This window comes from Chlamydotis macqueenii, chromosome 22, assembly GCF_036417535.1.
Source record: "Chlamydotis macqueenii isolate bChlMac1 chromosome 22, bChlMac1.mat, whole genome shotgun sequence".
NCBI classification, from domain to species: Eukaryota; Metazoa; Chordata; class Aves; order Otidiformes; family Otididae; genus Chlamydotis; species Chlamydotis macqueenii.
Window position 1 is genome coordinate 2,617,682 of NC_141577.1, and position 16,988 is coordinate 2,634,669.

Sequence of the window (16,988 nt, forward strand, 5' to 3'; positions counted from 1 at the left end):
GTAATAGAAGGCGTCAGTTCTCTTTTTACGCAGCATGTCCACTTTCAGTTCCATTTTGTTAATGGGATTTTACATACATATAGATTTAAAAGCCTCTGTTGCAAAGTGTACATCTTGTCCTTTTTTTTATTTAAATGAACCAAATATGAAAAACTGTATTTCAAAAGGTACTAGAGTTTCCTGCCATTTAAAAACGTTGTTGTGCTCTCGAAACAACTGACAGGAGTACATTTTCAAAAAATATTTTATGTATTATTTCTTCTAGATTAAAATAGCTTTACTGAATCCCTAAAATGAAATAGAGCATGGGTAAATTAATATATTTGAGGCAAGATACTTCCTTAGATTCTAAAAAAATACGTTTGCAGACTGATTGTGCTACTGTCTGTTTATAGTGGAGAACTATTCATGTGTATTAGTATTTTTTTGTAGTTATGAAAGTTACTTTGCAAAAGGAGAGCTGCTTTGTTCATCGTTTCTTCAACAACAAATCTATTACTTTCAGTTTTACAAGGTCAACTGAACTTAAACTTAAGACTTCAATTAATTATTCTTTTCATGTGCTGTGTCAGTGTGAAAAGGCCTTGTAATAAAGTTGAGCAGTTTTGGCTGTAATTTGTATTTATTCTGTTGAAAAATTGTTTACCTCTGACAAGCGAGAAGGAGCCGTCCTTCCGACGGAGAAAGTTATATACATATTTCCTCCGAGCGTTTTGACTTAAGGGCTTTGGAACTTTTCTGTGGATGACTGTTTCAAAAGAGAAAAAAAATAAGGAGAAAGTTTATTTTGTTAAATCCAGCAACAAATAAACAAAACTGTAGATGGGAGATAAGAGATGGAAAGTTACACTACTAGTCAGGCTGTTTCGGACTGAACTACATGGAGGTTACAAATTGTGACCTTTTGTATTTATAGGCCACGCCTAAGTCCAGGTACAAAATGTTTCACAAAATATCTACTTGAGAATTGTACTTCTTAACTATTTTCCTAACAGAAAAAGAAAAAAGAAGTCAGGTATTTAGCAAAAAGAAAAGCTTTAAATTAAATAAATCCACCCTCTTCTGGAGAATGTTTAGTCTGCGGAAAAAGAAAGAACAGCAAATTGACATGAAACCAACACTAATTCTTTATCTCTTTGTTTGTTTTTCTTTTTTTTCCATAGAGACATTCTAAATCCAAAGGATGTAATCACTGCCCAGTTTGACAATACGAACTCCAGTAAGGATTTCTGCAGCCAGTCCTGTCTTTCTACGTATGAACTGAAAAGGAAACCTGTTGTTACTATTCACACTAACAGCATTTCAACCAAGTGCAGCATGTGCCAGAAGAACGCGGTGGTAATTGCAAACTTCTTTTTTGTTTGAATTTCCTTTAGACCAGGACAACTTGCTGTCTTGGAGATGAACATACATATTCTTTCTGTCCTTGTTATAAATTCTTTCTTTTCTTCTAGATTAGACACGAAGTGAATTACCAGAACGTTGTACACAAGCTCTGCAGTGATGCCTGCTTCTCCAAGTTCCGCTCGGCTAACAACTTGACCATGAACTGCTGTGAGAATTGTGGAGGATACTGCTACAGTGGCTCTGGCCAATGTCACCTGCTTCAAGTAGAAGGACAGTCAAAAAAGTTCTGCAGTTCAGCATGTGTGACAGCGTACAAGCAGGTGTATTTTGATAGAATATTTAAAATACATCTTTGATTAGATTTTGAGTGTTTTAAGAAACACTGAATTTATTAGTTCATTATTTCAGTTACTGTCTTGGTCTTTTGCCATTTGCTGTTTAATCTTTACCCAAACACGTTGCTTTATTTCTCTTAAGTGCTGAACGGCTACCAGAGCATTCCAGTGTGAGAGAAGACACAGTGGGACCACTCAGCAGCAGTCCACTGTGACTTTTTTTAGCTTTTGAGATGCTCTCTGTGTTTGAGTGCTCTCTATTAAGTTGTAGCATTTCAATTAAGTAGAGAGGAAAAATAATAATTAGTTGATAATTTTTATTTTGATTTTAAAATTTTTAATATTTTAATTTTTATCATAATGAAGCCTCTTAAAGAGCTAAGCTCTTGAGAGAACCTTAATTTATTATAATAGTTCAATTACTTTTGACTGTCTTATTTTAATGCAATTACTTCAGGAAAAATTGCCCTCTGATAAGATAGTGTAACTTCGTTTTGTGACTTGACTCTGCTGCCCCATTATTCAGGCCGTTTAGGCCAAGAGAGGCATAATGCATTAAAAGAAAATCTGGTAAAAGTATTTAATCCAGAAAATTACGTACAACGTTAGTTGTCCTCTGAAACAAATCTGGAAATCAAATTAAATAATCTAGAAGGCTGAGGGATTTATGCTGCTTTTGCATCTCACATCAAAACTTTGTGTATGTTAGTCTTCCTGAAAATACAGTCCATTCAAAGTCTTATCTATTTTTGTTGATTTTTAAAAAGCATTCAACTCCACTCTCAGATACATTCTAATAGTTTCTGGGGTTTTGTGGGACAGAGAGGAACCTCCTCTGTTTCTTTTCTGATCTGTTAAATGGGAATATTACTTGCATATATAGCTGATGTGTTAAAAATCGTAAGCAAATTGCTACTTCTCAGCAAAAATGTTTTCTGATACAAGGTGCTTGGTACGTGCTATTACAGCATGCAGTGTTGTTTGCACTTGGAGGCCTTCGCCCTGACAGCCTGGGTACTGTTTAAACTGGTCTACAAAGGTAGTGCTTGCCCTGAATGGGAGATAGCCCAAGTCTCAGGTGGTCAAAGTGAATATAGCTAGCGTACTGGAGAGCTCACATAAGTATGTCTGCATCATAAATAATACAGTTGTAAAATAAGTCCTGTTTTGAGTGCACTGGCAGTCATTTTTGTACATGTTTTATATGTTAGCAATTCATTTCCAGGTTAATAAAAATACTAAGTTTCAAATGAATGACAGATGTCCGTGTTTCCACAGAAGTCAGCTAAAATTACACCTTGCACACTGTGTAAATCTTTGAGATCTTCAGCCGAGATGATAGAGAGCGCGAATAACTTGGGAAAAACTGAACTATTTTGCTCTGTTAACTGCTTGTCAGCATATAGAGTGAAAATGGTTACTTCTGCAGGTAAGTTTATCCTTTTACTTCTTTAGAAGCGTAATTTCACGTAGCTCATACCCAGACTTAATCTGTCTTGAAAGTTAAGGCTGATATTCTTTTTTATGTTGATGGGAAGTGGCTTTTTTTTTTTAAAAAAAAAAAAAAAAAAGATGAGAACATAAGGACTTTCTGTCATAGATGAACCTAACAGTGACAGTACAGCCCTTTCAGCTTTGTTTTTAGAGAGCTTAAACATGATGATACATCTTAATCTATTTCCTGCTTTTGCAAGTGCAGCTGATGGCTTTCCCAGCTAGACAAATCCACCCAGTGGACGTAGGCCATACCACCACTGTGACTGTTCTGCCCCGTGTTCTCTGGGGCGATTAGCTTAGTTACCTCTGCCTGGTGTTGCGTTGAGCTAGGCAAACATATTCTCCGCTATTTTTCTTGCAAAATGGAAAAATGCTTACTGACATCCTAGGGATACTGGGAGATTAATTAAAGGATCTGGCAAGCAACAGGCACTGCAGCTGCAGTGTCTGCTTCTGAATCTGTAGAAACTTCATCATGAGCTTCTGTGTGTACCTTGCCTTGTCATTCAGATTCCATGTTTTTGTATGCACAGTGCAAAACTACCTGCAATACAACTTGATGTTGCATAAATCACTTTTTCTTCTCTGTTTCACCCTCAGGTGTTCAAGTTCAGTGCAACAGCTGTAAAACTTCAGCAAACCCTCAGTATCACTTGGCTATGTCAGATGGGAGCATACGCAATTTTTGCAGCTACAATTGTGTAGTAGCTTTTCAGGTGTGACATCTAGGATTTCTTCTTAGCTGAATTGATAGAATAATAAGTTGATGGTGTAAATATCTGGGATGTCGGGTAAAATAGGTAATACTGTAAAATAAAGTATCTTCCTCGATTTGCTTTCCTGCAGAATTTGTTCAACAAGCCTGCAGGAGTGAACTCCTCAGTGGTACCACTGTCGCAAGGTCAAGTCATTGTAAGCATTCCCTCAGGGGCAACGGTATCGGCAGGTGGCACCACCTCGACTGTGTCCCCCAGCTCCATGAGCAGTTCAGCTGCAGCTGGTCTACAGAGGCTGGCTGCCCAGTCCCAGCAAGTCACTTTTGCCCGCCCTGTTGTCAAACTCAGGTGTCAGCACTGTAACAGATTGTTCGCAACCAAACCAGAACTGCTTGACTACAAGGTAATAAAGGTTAGGGCTTTTCAAGCTCGTGTTTCTCAACAGAAAACCAAGAAATTGTAGCTTATATGGAATGGTCTGTCAGTACTGTTCTGTTGCTTACTATGGCCTGCTGTGGAGGAATTTGGAACTGATTTTGGTATCATTTAACCATTTTCAAAATTATTACTGATACTAGCTCTTTGAGCTTAAAAGCAGAAAAAGAACTCCTCCAAAAAACCCAAACCCTATGATTGCCTGGCTAGGACAGGTCCCAGAGATGATCCTTTTAATTTCAGGACAAAGCGCTTTGGTGAGGGCTTTCTGCAGAAAACTGTGCTGTCTTTGTTATAAAGCTAAATGGGGAGATTTATTTGCTGGTGCTGTCTGTTGTTGATTTCCAAGGGCATATGCTTCTGAGTTTTTATTAACAATTAAAGTGCATTATCTGGGATGTAAAACATTGAAATCAAAGCATTCTGGCTTTGTTGCAGGGTAAAATGTTCCAGTTCTGTGGGAAGACCTGCTGTGATGAATATAAGAAGAGGAGCAGTGTAATGGCAATGTGTGAATACTGCAGAATTGAGAAAATTATCAAGGAGACAGTTCGATTCTCAGGCGTCGATAAAACATTCTGCAGTGAAGGTAAGAAAGGGCAAGACTGTCTCTTCTGACAAATCAGGTCAGAAGTGTTTTGCCTTAAAATTACTGGTGATGCTAAGAGAAACAATCTTTTTAGATTAGAAAACTATTTTTTAGGTTTAGAAACACAGAACTTTCTTGGCACTTTACATTTTAATGGTATGTTTCAACAAATATAGAAATATAGAAATAACTCGATACAAGAACTAGAAGTGCTGAGCAAATGTCATTTTGATATTGAAGGATGGTTTTGGTTTTTTGCTTTTTTTCCTCTTCTCTTAGGTTGTAAACTGCTCTATAAACATGACTTGGCTAAGCGCTGGGGAAACCACTGTAAAATGTGCAGTTACTGTTTACAGGCTTCCCCCAAACTGGTCCAGAATCGCTTTGGGGGGAAAATGGAGGAGTTTTGCTCAGAGGAGTGCATGTCTAAATTCACAGTTTTGTTTTACCAGGTAAGCAATACTCTCACATAGTATCATCTAGAATATAAACATGTTAGCAAAAGAATCTTTGTATATTAGGAGCTATGTGAACTGCCTGTAGTTGACTTCTGTATCCATGGAATATATTGCATATATATGAGAGATGAGTAAATCCTTCTTAACTTTGGAGTACCAGTTTTCTATATAGAGAAAACCTAATATGGGTTCTGAGAAGACAGACACTGAATGTTCTGCTGCTTTGTGTTACACTGCAAAAATTATGCACCCTTACAGATTTCTTTACACTGGATTTGCTGAGCAGGGTGCAGAGAGGTTTTTATACAGATACTCTTTGTTGCTGTTTACAAGTGTGTTTAATTTCTCCCTCACTCTGTTTTCCTAGATGGCAAAGTGTGATGGTTGTAAGAGACAAGGTAAACTCAGTGAGTCCATGAAATGGCAAGGGGAGATCAAGCATTTTTGCAATCTGCTTTGTATTCTGTTGTTCTGTAATCAGCAAAACGTTTCTGACCCTCCACCCCCAAACAACACAGGTAAAACAGACTGCGAGCAGTATGGCATTTTGGTGTGCACAATAGTGATGTGAACATTTGTTTGGAAACTCACTTCAGTGAACCTTTGAAGATATATCCTCTATGGGGGCTTGCCCATTGCCATTGAATTGGCTCAGGTTTAGATCTCCCTCTTACTTCAGACACTTTCAGACTTCTGTGGGTATGAAATGAGATTGTTTCCTATACCAAAACTAGATTGAGATTTTAAAGGAGATGAAACAGAAGCACTTGCTTCTTAATCACTGTCATAAAACAAAGGCCCATTTTGTTGGGGTAAAATGTACTGATACCTGTTGAAGACATATTAAATACCTAGCTTGTCTCCTGTACTTGATAACACATATCCAGATATGGTAGAATGTTAGTGCTCATTAAAACAAAAAAATCAAGTGGTGGAATTAGTAGACTTAATGGTTGTAAATACAGATTCCATATATGCACTTAAAATAGGCAGTTCTGTGTAGCCTGTAGGCATGTGAAGAGTTACCATTTCCATGTCATTAAGTGTTGGTTCTTGAAGTATCAATGCTAAGATTAATGTGTGCTCTAGCTGTTTCCTTGCTCATTATTTTAGCAGATGGAATGGGAAGGAGGGTGGGAATGAAGCCCACAGGAATAGGAACTGTGAGTTTCTGTAGGGAATGAGATGCAAAGGGAAGAAAGGAAGAAAGGCCCACAAAGACAGGAAGAGGAGGCGAAACAAAGGGTAGAAATAGCCCTGATCCTAAAGAGGGGCATAATCTCCCACTGAGTGATGGTGACTGCAACAGTAAGGTACCCAACAAGCAATAAAGAATATTAACTGAAAGTTTATCATAGGCACCAGGCCATATTCAACCCTTCAGCTTTGTGCACATCTGCTGCTTACATTGGTGGGAGCTGTTTTCCCTGATTAGTACATAAGTAACTTTATCCTTTCAGGCCATAACTATGCCATGTGACATTCCTGGTCTTGTCAGTACATTTGGCTGTTAGTAAGGATAGCAAAATGTGTGGTGGGCCTGCTTCTTCAGTAATGTGCCTGCAGCTTCAGCTGAGGCAAGCGTGAAGTGCCTTTGCAAAGCTGGTCTCCAGGCATCTCTCTGAACTGGGGGCTGTCAGGATAATGGAGTGCCTCAGGAAAATATTTTTTGGTGTAATGTGGTAATTCATGGTAATGTGGTAATGCATGGTGCTTTCAAATGGAAAGAACCTAATAATTCCTCTGACCATGGGAGCCTCATAAAGTTCACCTCATTCATTATTTGTCAGGATCTCAGCGGTCTCCTATACTACTTTTCTTCGATACCGAGCATAGTGAGGCATCCAGTCGTTTTGTTTCCTGAGTGCTCCTGTAATACACATACTATTACAAAGAGAAAGCTGCTTTCTGCTATGGTGAACTTCTGAAATGTTTCAGTGACTGGAAAGCAGCTTAAGTTTGCTTGTGGAACCGGCTCCTGTTTAAATTGAAACACTGCAGTTTGACACCTACATTCCCTTCTCATACAGCAGGCTTTTTCCTTTGGAGATAAATGTGGAGGGTGGGTGTCGTTTCAGAAATGCTGTTTTATAAATTATCTTATTGCTTATTTTAGTTTTCTTCTGTTCACTCTGCCCAGCAAACCTTTCTATGGCACCAGCTTCCTCATCAGGCCCTCCTTCTTTGAGAAAGGACTCGACCCCTGTCATAGCAAATGTGGTGTCCCTTGCGAGCACCCCTGCTGCCCAGCCTACGGTTAACTCCAACAATGTTTTACAGGGTAAGACTGTTGAACATGATGCCTGTATTTTTAAATCTGTATTCCTGAATGTTTATATTTGTTCAGGGAACTTTAACACCGAGCTCAATAGCTACTTCTTCATTATGCTTCACTTCACTGCAGATGGTTACAGTTTTGTCCTTCCTTTACCTAGGTATAAGTAATGACTTATACCAGAAAATTAGATTTAATCATAGAGTCATAGAATGGTTTGGGTTGGAAGGGACCTTGAAGATCATCCAGCTCCAGCCCCCCTGCCCTGGGCAGGGACACCTTCCACCAGACCAGGTCACTCACAGCCCCGTCCAGCCTGGCCTGGGACACTGCCAGAGATGGGGCACCCACAGCTTCTTTGGGCAACCTGGGCCAGCGCCTCAGCACCCCACAGTGAGGGATTTCTTCCTTATATCCGATGTAAATCTACCCTCTTCCGGTTTGAAGCCATTGCCCCTTGTCCTATCATGACGTGCCCTTGTCAAAAGTCCCTCTCCAGCTTTCTCGTAGCCCCATTTAAGTCTTGAAAGGCCGCTACAAGGCCTCCCCGGAGCCTCTTCTTCTCCAGGCTGAACAGCCCCAACTCTCTCAGCCTGTCAGGTGCTCCAGCCCTCTGATCATCTTTGTGGCCTCGTCTGGACTCACTCCAACAGGTCCATGTCCTTAATGGGAATTCTTTTTCTTGACCTTGGGAGAGTATGGGTTATGGTCCTTGATGAAAAGTACAGAGGCTAGCATATGCTTTTTCTTCACAGGTGCAGTCCCTACTGTGACAGCAAAAATAATAGGAGATGTAAGTTTTACGAGAGACTCTTTTTCTCACTTTCGCCCAGATTGTATCAATAACAAGTAAAGTATCCAAGAATTTTGCGCCATCATTTTGTAACTGCTTTTCCTGGTTGTGATTGGGATTTAAAATTCATCCAGCTTGCACATGCTTTTTTTTTTTTTTTTTTTTTAAGATAGAACTTGTGTGATATAAAAGTCTTTTTCTGTCCACTGACAGATTGGTTAGCTATTTTAAGACAAAGCTTGTCAAATTGTAGCTCTTGAGATATCTGTAGATCTCAAGCAATTCATGTGTGGCTTCTGTACTTGAGGCTACCTTTTGTATGTAGAAGTGGGATGTGACATCAAAAGGGAGGAAGGGGACCAGCGTGGACTGCTGGGGCTGACATGACCAAGCTCTTGCAGCTTAGCTTTCCTTCCCCGCTCCCTAGTTGTGTGGTGACGGAGCTGTGGAGAACCATTGTCATGGCTTATCCATGAATAACTCCTAGAGTTCCTGTTGAGCTCTTTGAAGTATGTGGTATACGTCTTGCAATTCTTTTAGCATTTATTATGTAGCTCTTAAGTTCTGGAAGACTGGCACCCTTGCTTTTACCTGAAGTGTCATTGATGGATTAGAGTATGAATGTTCCCCAGTGAAATAGATCCTGTTCTTTGAATGTGTGACTGAAAATTACAGTTAGCAGGACATGAAATTAATACAAGGACGAATAGTCTGTGTGTTATCAGGAAGTGATACTGATACTGTCAGCATTTGTGTTCATTTTTTACTTTTATTTATTTTCAGTGGTTTCACATCGGTTTACTGAGTTTTTTGGCTGTCTGTATCAGCCAGACTTTTAGTCATTAAAAGTATCTTTACATAATTCCTCTTTATATCTTTGCCACCAGTGAGATTCCAAGGTCAGAAGTTTATAGAGGTTGTTTGACTACAGAAACCAAATGTTCTTGAGATTTGTTCACTACACTGTTAACAGCAACAAAAAAAGCCTATTATTTGGTTAAAATAAATTGAGGTGAAGACCAGAAAGCACCAAATACATTATCGAGCTGGTTTTGCAATAGCTTTTAAATGATCATTTTTATCGGCAAGGAGAGTTTGAAATTGTTCAACCTCACACAGTAGAGAACGAATACTAATCTTACAATATTCTTCAAACCAATACTGACTTTGCCCTCATTTGTATTTTTCCAAACAGGCTAGTACTCAGACAGATGCCCTAAAGCTACCACCATCACAACCACCTAGGCTTCTAAAAAACAAAGCATTATTGTGCAAGCCAATTACACAGACTAAGGCCACCTCCTGCAAACCTCACACACAAAACAAAGAATGCCAGACAGGTATGTATCTAATCTCCTACCCATTTTATAAAAGTCTCATGTTGCAGTTGAGAGAGTAACGCATGATTTATGTAACAGAGAATATTTTAAAATATATTTTAAAACCTTAAATAGTTTTCAGGTTGTTGTACGGTATTTTCCAAGTAGCGGTTTCCTTACAGGTGAGAAACATTTGCTATTCTTTGGATCTTGACATTTGCTTTAACTCATCTGTAGCATTCTGCAGTCATCTTAACTGTGGGGAATGAAGTGCAACAGTTAAGTGACATGCAGAAGGCTATGAAGGGAACTTGTTTTCCTGAGGTTAGAATTTGTAAGTTCTTAGCTCTCACAGCTCAAGCTACAGGAGCAGACTCATTTTAATAAAGTGTATGACTTCCCAGAGATTATTTCAGCTCTCACTTTTCATTAGATTCATATGTGCTCTAGGCTCCCACTGTAGGAGAGCTGGGAGGAAGCAGAAGCGCCTTCAAAGGGTATTCCATAGTCCCAATGCCATCGAGGAGTGCTTTTTTCATCATTGTTACTATAGAAGGAGCTTGAGGTGTCTAGCCTGGATGTAAACTTCTCTGTGAGGAAGGTGAAGTTAAGTGTGAAGATTGTAGTTGTTTTTTTGATGGTACCTTCTTATGGTCTTGTAGTTAGTTGTGAGATAATTGCAATAACACACCATTTACTTGGATGCAGACCTTGATGTTTCATACTTATTTCCACTCTCTTTCCTCCCGGCATTTGTGTATATAGTCACAGTGCTTTTTATTTCCAAACTGTAGTATTAGTACTTGTTACAACAATGCCAAAGTTAAAGATGACTATGAGCCAAAACGTGGTACTGTGCCTACTAAGTTACAAACAGAAGTCCAAACAATTGTCGTGGACACTCTGGAGTGTACTGGATAGTCATGCGGTTAAACAATTTTTATTTTGTTCTATTTTTGGTATGGCAGAAGAAGAAGTTGTTCAACCCCAGATCATTGTGGTACCTGTTCCTGTACCAGTGTTTGTGCCAGTGCCCCTTCACCTCTACACTCAGTACACACCAGTTCCACTTGGGATGCCAGTACCTGTAAGTTACACCTCCGTTCACCAGAGAAGTGATTCACAGTCTTGTTTCTGAACAGGGCAGAGAGCAAATACCACCATACCAAGTGGTATTTGGAGTCGTTGAAGTCATTTCTTTCCTTATCGCATCATGTTTGGTTAAGCATCATCACACAAAACTACCAATTGGTAGGGTTATTGCAGCAATGAAACAAGTTTTCCGGTCTGGAGTTATTTTAAAATTAAATTTAGTAGTCCTGAAATATATGTAAGATTAATTGAGAGGCATCTCCCTTGTGTATTTGCTGTTTCTCTTCATGCCCAAACATGTTCTAGTATTTCCCGTGTGTTCCACAGGTACCAGTTCCCATGCTCTTCCCAACTACCTTGGATAATGCTGATAAGATCATTGAAACTATTCAGGATATCAAGGAAAAGATTCCCACAAATCCATTCGAAGCTGATCTCCTTCAGATGGCAGAAATGATTGCAGAAGATGAGGAGAAAGAAAAAACACACTCTCATAGTGGTATGTGGTGTTTTTAAAAAGGAAAGCAAATGAGTGGGAAGAAGGTCCTCCCATCATGGAAAATAGAGAAGTAGGTGTAGGGCCTGTATTGGCTGCTTCCCAAGCATGCATGCTGGTTTAAATGGTCCTGTTGTCTTACCAACATTTATTTTCCACAATGAAAGTGTTCCTGCAGGTAAAGTGCCAGCCTCGACAGGACTATAAGGCTCATGTCATGTGTTAGCAGTTTTTATTACTTTTTAAAAGTGAGGAAGCCTTCAGGGAATTCAGCTGAACTGTATATTTGGAGATAATTTTGCCTCTGTGTACAATATTCTATTCTTTTTTTTGAAAACGTATTTTCTTTTAAGATTAATTTACTCTTCCTCCTTAGTTCTCATCTCAAGTGCTGCATATAGTTGCACCTTTCTGAAGCTTTTGTAATTTCACAGAGGTTTATCAGTCACCATTCAGTAGAGCTATGCTTAGCGTAGAATCCACATTAGATACTGAGCACTGGCGGTGGTTTAAATGTCTTTGCATTCCCTTTCCCTGATCCTAGGTGCTGATTTGACTTTTGTTGACAGTAACAGATTACTAAAGGTAGTAATCTCCAGATCAGTACATCATGCATTAGCAGAAGGCATCAAAATCAAGAAGACAGAGCAACTGTTTTACGAGAATATTTTCCTATTGGGCTTTTTATGGTGGATTCTTGGAGGGTGGTGCAGGTTAGAGTGTGTTGGATAGCGATCATCCCATATAATAAAAGTGGAACAAGCTGAAAAGAGATGAACAAGATACCGTACTTCTCTGCAGATGATTCAGATAACAAACACGGAGGGATGGAAACATTTGGAAAAGCAAACATGGGTTAGTTCTGCATTTCTGTTTCTCCCATAACAGCATGACCAAGGTAGAAAGCTGTTAGGAGAACTCTAGTGGAGGAGAAGGTGCATCATGTGTATTCGTATTGTGACCTAATACATAGGGTTTTTTTGGTGTTCAAAGTATTTTGTATTAGTTATGTAAGCTGTGAAGTCATTTGTAGATACGGATTTCCTTCTTTTTCTAAAGGATCTCAGACATCTGAGCAAGAGCTCCTCCTGGACCCCAAGATATTTGAGAAAGGTCAGTTAGATTTTATTTTTTTTTTTTTCCCAAACGGATTTTGATCCTGCTGTATCTTTTCTTGCAAAATCCTCTTTTTGTCTGCCCTTTCCTATGGCACATGGTATATCTGATCACTCTCATTACAGACCAAGGTAGCACTTATAGCGGAGATCTAGAATCCGAAGCAGTGTCCACTCCACATAGTTGGGAGGATGAGTTAAATCACTATGCCTTACGATCAAATGCCCTGCCAGAACCAGATCCAGAGCTGAAGCAGTTCTCCAAAGGTGATGTGGAACAGGACCTGGAGGCAGATTTTCCATCAGGTCAGTGTAGCGTGAAGAAACATGCATTGTTGTAGAAAAGTACACACAATTTTCTGAGTAAGCATTGTACCAACTGCCTACTTTTGAAGGGTATGTGTTTTCCTGTGGTAAAACTGGGTATTTAAAGCTGCAGTAATATATCAACTCTACTAAAAATTACTATTTAAAAAATATTACTGGTATCTTTAAAGACAACATTCTACAGAATCCTCAACAGGAGTAGCAGGTAGCCTTGCTTTTGACTCCTCTGAATTTATCGTTTCGCTGTCCCTAGGTGTGATCCATGTGAGCGGTGCGTAGGAATATCAGTTTGCCTGAATAGATACACTCACGATTTGGGGGCGCTTTTTTCCTGAGAATTTACTTTATTTGTACAGAAAGTACATAAATTGCCTAGTTATTCAAAGGTAAAGCATGATTTGAATATACAGGTGTGATTGCCAACTGTAAGGCATTCCACAGTATCTAAGTGACACTTCTACCTGGGCTGGTAAATCATGTAATTAAACTCTTAATGGTATTGATTTGACTTCAGACTCATTTGACCCTCTCAGTAAAGGACTGGGTTTGCATTCACGTTCACGAGCGAGACGGAGACATAGAGATGGCTTCCCACAGCCGAAACGACGGGTAAGAAAGCACTTCTGGAACATGAGTTCCTTGCATTTGGAGTAACAAGGTTATGTGCATGCTTGTTCTCAGAAGTAAAATACTGCTCCGGGGTGAAAATGAGAATTCGGTTTAACGACGCTGTGTATCTTTTCCTGTTCTGCTATATGAGATAAGATTTTCTTTCCCTCCACTCTGCAACAAGGTAGAATAAATGCTCTTTTTAGTGCAGAATATTTTTTAAAATGTGTATCATTTCAAAAAACTCGAAAAGATACGTGTTTTAGGTAGTGTCATAATCTACAGGAAAGAATCAATTTTTTCTTGTGTAGCTAGAGAGGAATGTATTTCTGTGCCTATTTCTCACAGTGAGAATTATTGTGTTTTATTGCACCTTTTCTGAAAAATTTGGTTAATATTTGTCCACATATTAAAAATACGTACGTATCCATTCAGATTGTGTCATGAGAGTAGGATTTTGTTATCATGTCAGCATAATAGCCTTTTTATATGAGATCAAGTTAAGCATCCGTAGATGAAGAGCTTATTAAATGTTTATTTGTTTTGGTTTGTTTGTTTGCCTGTAGGGACGGAAGAAGTCTGTAGTTTCTGTAGAGCCCCGGAATCTGATGCAGGGCTCCTACCCAGGATGCTCTGTTTCTGGGATGACACTAAAGTATATGTACGGGGTAAACGCCTGGAAAAACTGGGTCCAATCGAAGAACGCACGGGAGGAACAAGGGGACCTGAAGTTTTCAGGTAAATTTTTCTGTCTCAGTGAAAACAGAAATACTCAGTTGAAGAGCACTTGACCTAATACATTGTTCGAATAAAAGTTAGGATTAGATATTACTGAGTTTTAAAATACCCGTGAGTGGAGAAAAGATTTTATGGAATACTGTCTTACGTCTTGTCCTGGATTTAAAAATCATGGCTATTACATTCTTAATTGATCTGTTACGTATTAAAACAGGCTCTGAAATACGAGACTTATTTTCAACATTAGAAATGTTAGTCTTTTAACCTCCACTTTGTGTTCTTTTGCATGTAGTAATTCTGTTTGTAGAAGAGCTGCTTTATGCAGCTGCAGAGCTTTACTGAACCGTAATTCTAAGTTGACAGCACCAGCTTGGCCCCATCTTTTTAAACTGTAGTTAACTCATTTGCAAAGTGTTTGTTTGTGAGCATAACAATAAAATAATTCTGTGCTACAACATAAAAATCTTAACACCTTATTTCTAAGCTTCAGAGCTGGAAAGAAACTTTCCAAAAGTCTACCTTTTCTGTGCTGCAACCTGCCTGAAACTAACTTTAAAAGGCTGAAATGTTCCCTGTGTCTCACTAGGGTGATAGATGATAATGGCAATGTAAATGTCACTTTTGCTTATTTTTCTGATTATGGATTTTTTTATTTTTTATTTTTTTTTAACAAAAGCACAGCAGCCCTGGGATTTGGTAGTGTCCAACTCCCCTTTTCCCTGATCATGGATGTGTGTAACATGCTTGCCCTGAGAGTTTTGTGGACAAATTTTCAGAGTCAAGCAGAGAATCTAAGTTGAGAGTACAACTGAGCTTTTTGGGGACGGTGAGGAAGAGAGCAAACAATATTGAGTACTTCTGCAGTGTAAAGAACTAAGCGTGGCAGGGCTTGTTTAAGAAAGATCTGGATTCAGCAGACTCCCTAACATTTAGATGCTTTATCTTTTAAATACCTGCAGCCTTATTGCCCAGTTGCAGCTTTTGTACTGGTTGCACACGCAGATGGCTTGGTTTTTATTGGCTAAATCCTCATTTAATTGTTAGCCACCAGATAGGAAATAATTCACAAATTTATTCATATAGAGTACTTACGTATGAGGTAGAAGATTTAATAGTTCTGTGCACATGAAATAATGAGGAATATGTGAAGATTTAATCTGTTGAATTAAGTTAATTTTTCTAATAATTTTCTTGGCCACAGTTCGTCCTGTGAAACTCAAGGAGGACATTCTCTCGTGCACTTTTGCTGAGCTGAGTTTTGGCTTGTGCCAGTTTATTCAAGAGGTGCGGAGACCAAATGGAGAAAAATACGATCCTGATAGCATCTTATACTTGTGCCTTGGAATTCAGCAGGTAACTCGGAGAATTGGGGTGTTACTGAGAACATGCAAAACTTACTGTGGTTATTTATGCTTTATATCCACAGTCCCATATAGCTGCTTGGTTTTTGTAGAGGAGGCGAGAATGTATCTTTTTGTACTTTATTCTTGGTCTGTCATAACTCTATATTTGACCAATTTGTGTGGACCTTTTTATTATCAGAGTGAGCAGGCTTCTTCTGTACTTGGGAGGAATGTGGCATGGAGGGCTAGGTGTTTCCACCCAGATGCAGATCTTTGGGTTTCGTACCTTTTTGATGCTTTTTCGTGTATAGGAAACATTTGATCCTCAGAAATATCTGCTTTATGGTGGAATATTTGGGATCTAAAATAGTTGCCCGATTCTTTTCTAATATACAAGCTTACATGGAAGAGGTCACCCAGCAAAGACCGAGCTTCTTCAGTGGCTAGACAAATACCTGTTGTGTGGGCAGTATTTACAGAGAAAATCCAGTGGGAATAATAGCATTGTAATTAATGAGTGAGAAGAGTAATGTAGTAAGTCCTTGCCATCTGCTTTGCTACCTGCCTTGAAACAGTTGCAATACAACCCTAGTATAATATTAATTTCTGTTTAAAACTCAAGTGTTCAGTATATTTCTGTTAGGAGCTTTTCTTTAGAATAGCTTGTTTGCCTTTCCTTAAACAGTCGTTTGGATGTAGGGAATCAAAACCTACTTGTAATGTAAAATCCATTGCTTGACTAGGCATAGAATTATCTTTTTTTTTTTTTTTTTTTTTCCTGGCTGTGCTTGAAAAAAATGTAGAAAGGGTTAAAATTCAAAGTGCCATTGATGAGGTCTAGGGGTATCAGCATTTTTTGTGTGTTCCAGTTTTGACTTATTTGCTGATACACACTCCTGGCTTGTAGAAAACTTTTTTTTTTTTTTTTAATTGCTGCTTGACAAGCATTTAAGGAACTTTCACACTGGTGCTGTAAGTTGAGCTATTTCAGCAGCCTAGTACTGGGCCTATATCTGTTGTCAGGAGGTGTTAGTATGTGAAGTTTTCAATAGAAGGATATTCAATAACTCTTCTGTTTTTTATAGGCAGACTTTTTTTCAAGAATATTTGACACATAGAGGATGATGATTTTTCAGAAAACAGCTCTAGAGCTTGGAATATTGACAGTAATTCTTGCCTAGATCTCTCATTCCATACTGGGGATGTCCCAGTCCCTGCAGACAATTTGATTTGATATCTTACTGAAGAATTCAACGAAGTGTTTTGGACCATAAGACACTGGGACATAAGAAAGGGAAAGAATCTGATGTCCTGTATCTCTCTGCAATGTTATATAATCACAAACTGTATGTCTTCCTTTTTTTCTCTTGTAGTACCTGTTTGAAAATGGTAGAATAGATAACATTTTTACCGAGCCCTATTCCAGGTTTATGATTGAACTTACAAAACTTTTGAAAATCTGGGAACCTACAATTCTTCCAAATGGTAGGACAATTATTTTGTT

The 16,988-nt window shown here is 38.8% G+C and overlaps 1 protein-coding gene across 9 annotated transcripts in view; it reads left to right on the forward strand.

Annotated features, from left to right (window-relative positions):
• Nucleotides 1–16,988, forward strand: part of ZMYM4 (zinc finger MYM-type containing 4) — a 44,751-nt gene that overhangs the window by 19,803 nt on the left and 7,960 nt on the right. For 7 of the 9 annotated variants that reach the window (XR_015260937.1, XM_086765254.1, XM_086765251.1 and 4 more), the window contains 19 exons: nucleotides 1,164–1,338; nucleotides 1,455–1,667; nucleotides 2,961–3,111; nucleotides 3,780–3,895; nucleotides 4,026–4,298; nucleotides 4,769–4,919; nucleotides 5,199–5,371; nucleotides 5,745–5,895; nucleotides 7,518–7,658; nucleotides 8,408–8,445; nucleotides 9,641–9,785; nucleotides 10,733–10,851; nucleotides 11,184–11,355; nucleotides 12,412–12,465; nucleotides 12,594–12,773; nucleotides 13,309–13,403; nucleotides 13,970–14,141; nucleotides 15,343–15,494; nucleotides 16,858–16,969. Coding sequence is in view for 8 of the 9 variants with exons in the window: in XM_086765254.1 (XP_086621380.1) it covers nucleotides 1,164–1,338; nucleotides 1,455–1,667; nucleotides 2,961–3,111; nucleotides 3,780–3,895; nucleotides 4,026–4,298; nucleotides 4,769–4,919; nucleotides 5,199–5,371; nucleotides 5,745–5,895; nucleotides 7,518–7,658; nucleotides 8,408–8,445; nucleotides 9,641–9,785; nucleotides 10,733–10,851; nucleotides 11,184–11,355; nucleotides 12,412–12,465; nucleotides 12,594–12,773; nucleotides 13,309–13,403; nucleotides 13,970–14,141; nucleotides 15,343–15,494; nucleotides 16,858–16,969 (2,783 nt within the window). In the remaining variant the exon portion in view is untranslated. The remainder of the gene's footprint in view (nucleotides 1–1,163; nucleotides 1,339–1,454; nucleotides 1,668–2,960; nucleotides 3,112–3,779; nucleotides 3,896–4,025; nucleotides 4,299–4,768; nucleotides 4,920–5,198; nucleotides 5,372–5,744; nucleotides 5,896–7,517; nucleotides 7,659–8,407; nucleotides 8,446–9,640; nucleotides 9,786–10,732; nucleotides 10,852–11,183; nucleotides 11,356–12,411; nucleotides 12,466–12,593; nucleotides 12,774–13,308; nucleotides 13,404–13,969; nucleotides 14,142–15,342; nucleotides 15,495–16,857; nucleotides 16,970–16,988) is intronic. The other 2 variants (XM_086765253.1, XM_086765257.1) reach the window with 2 other exon arrangements.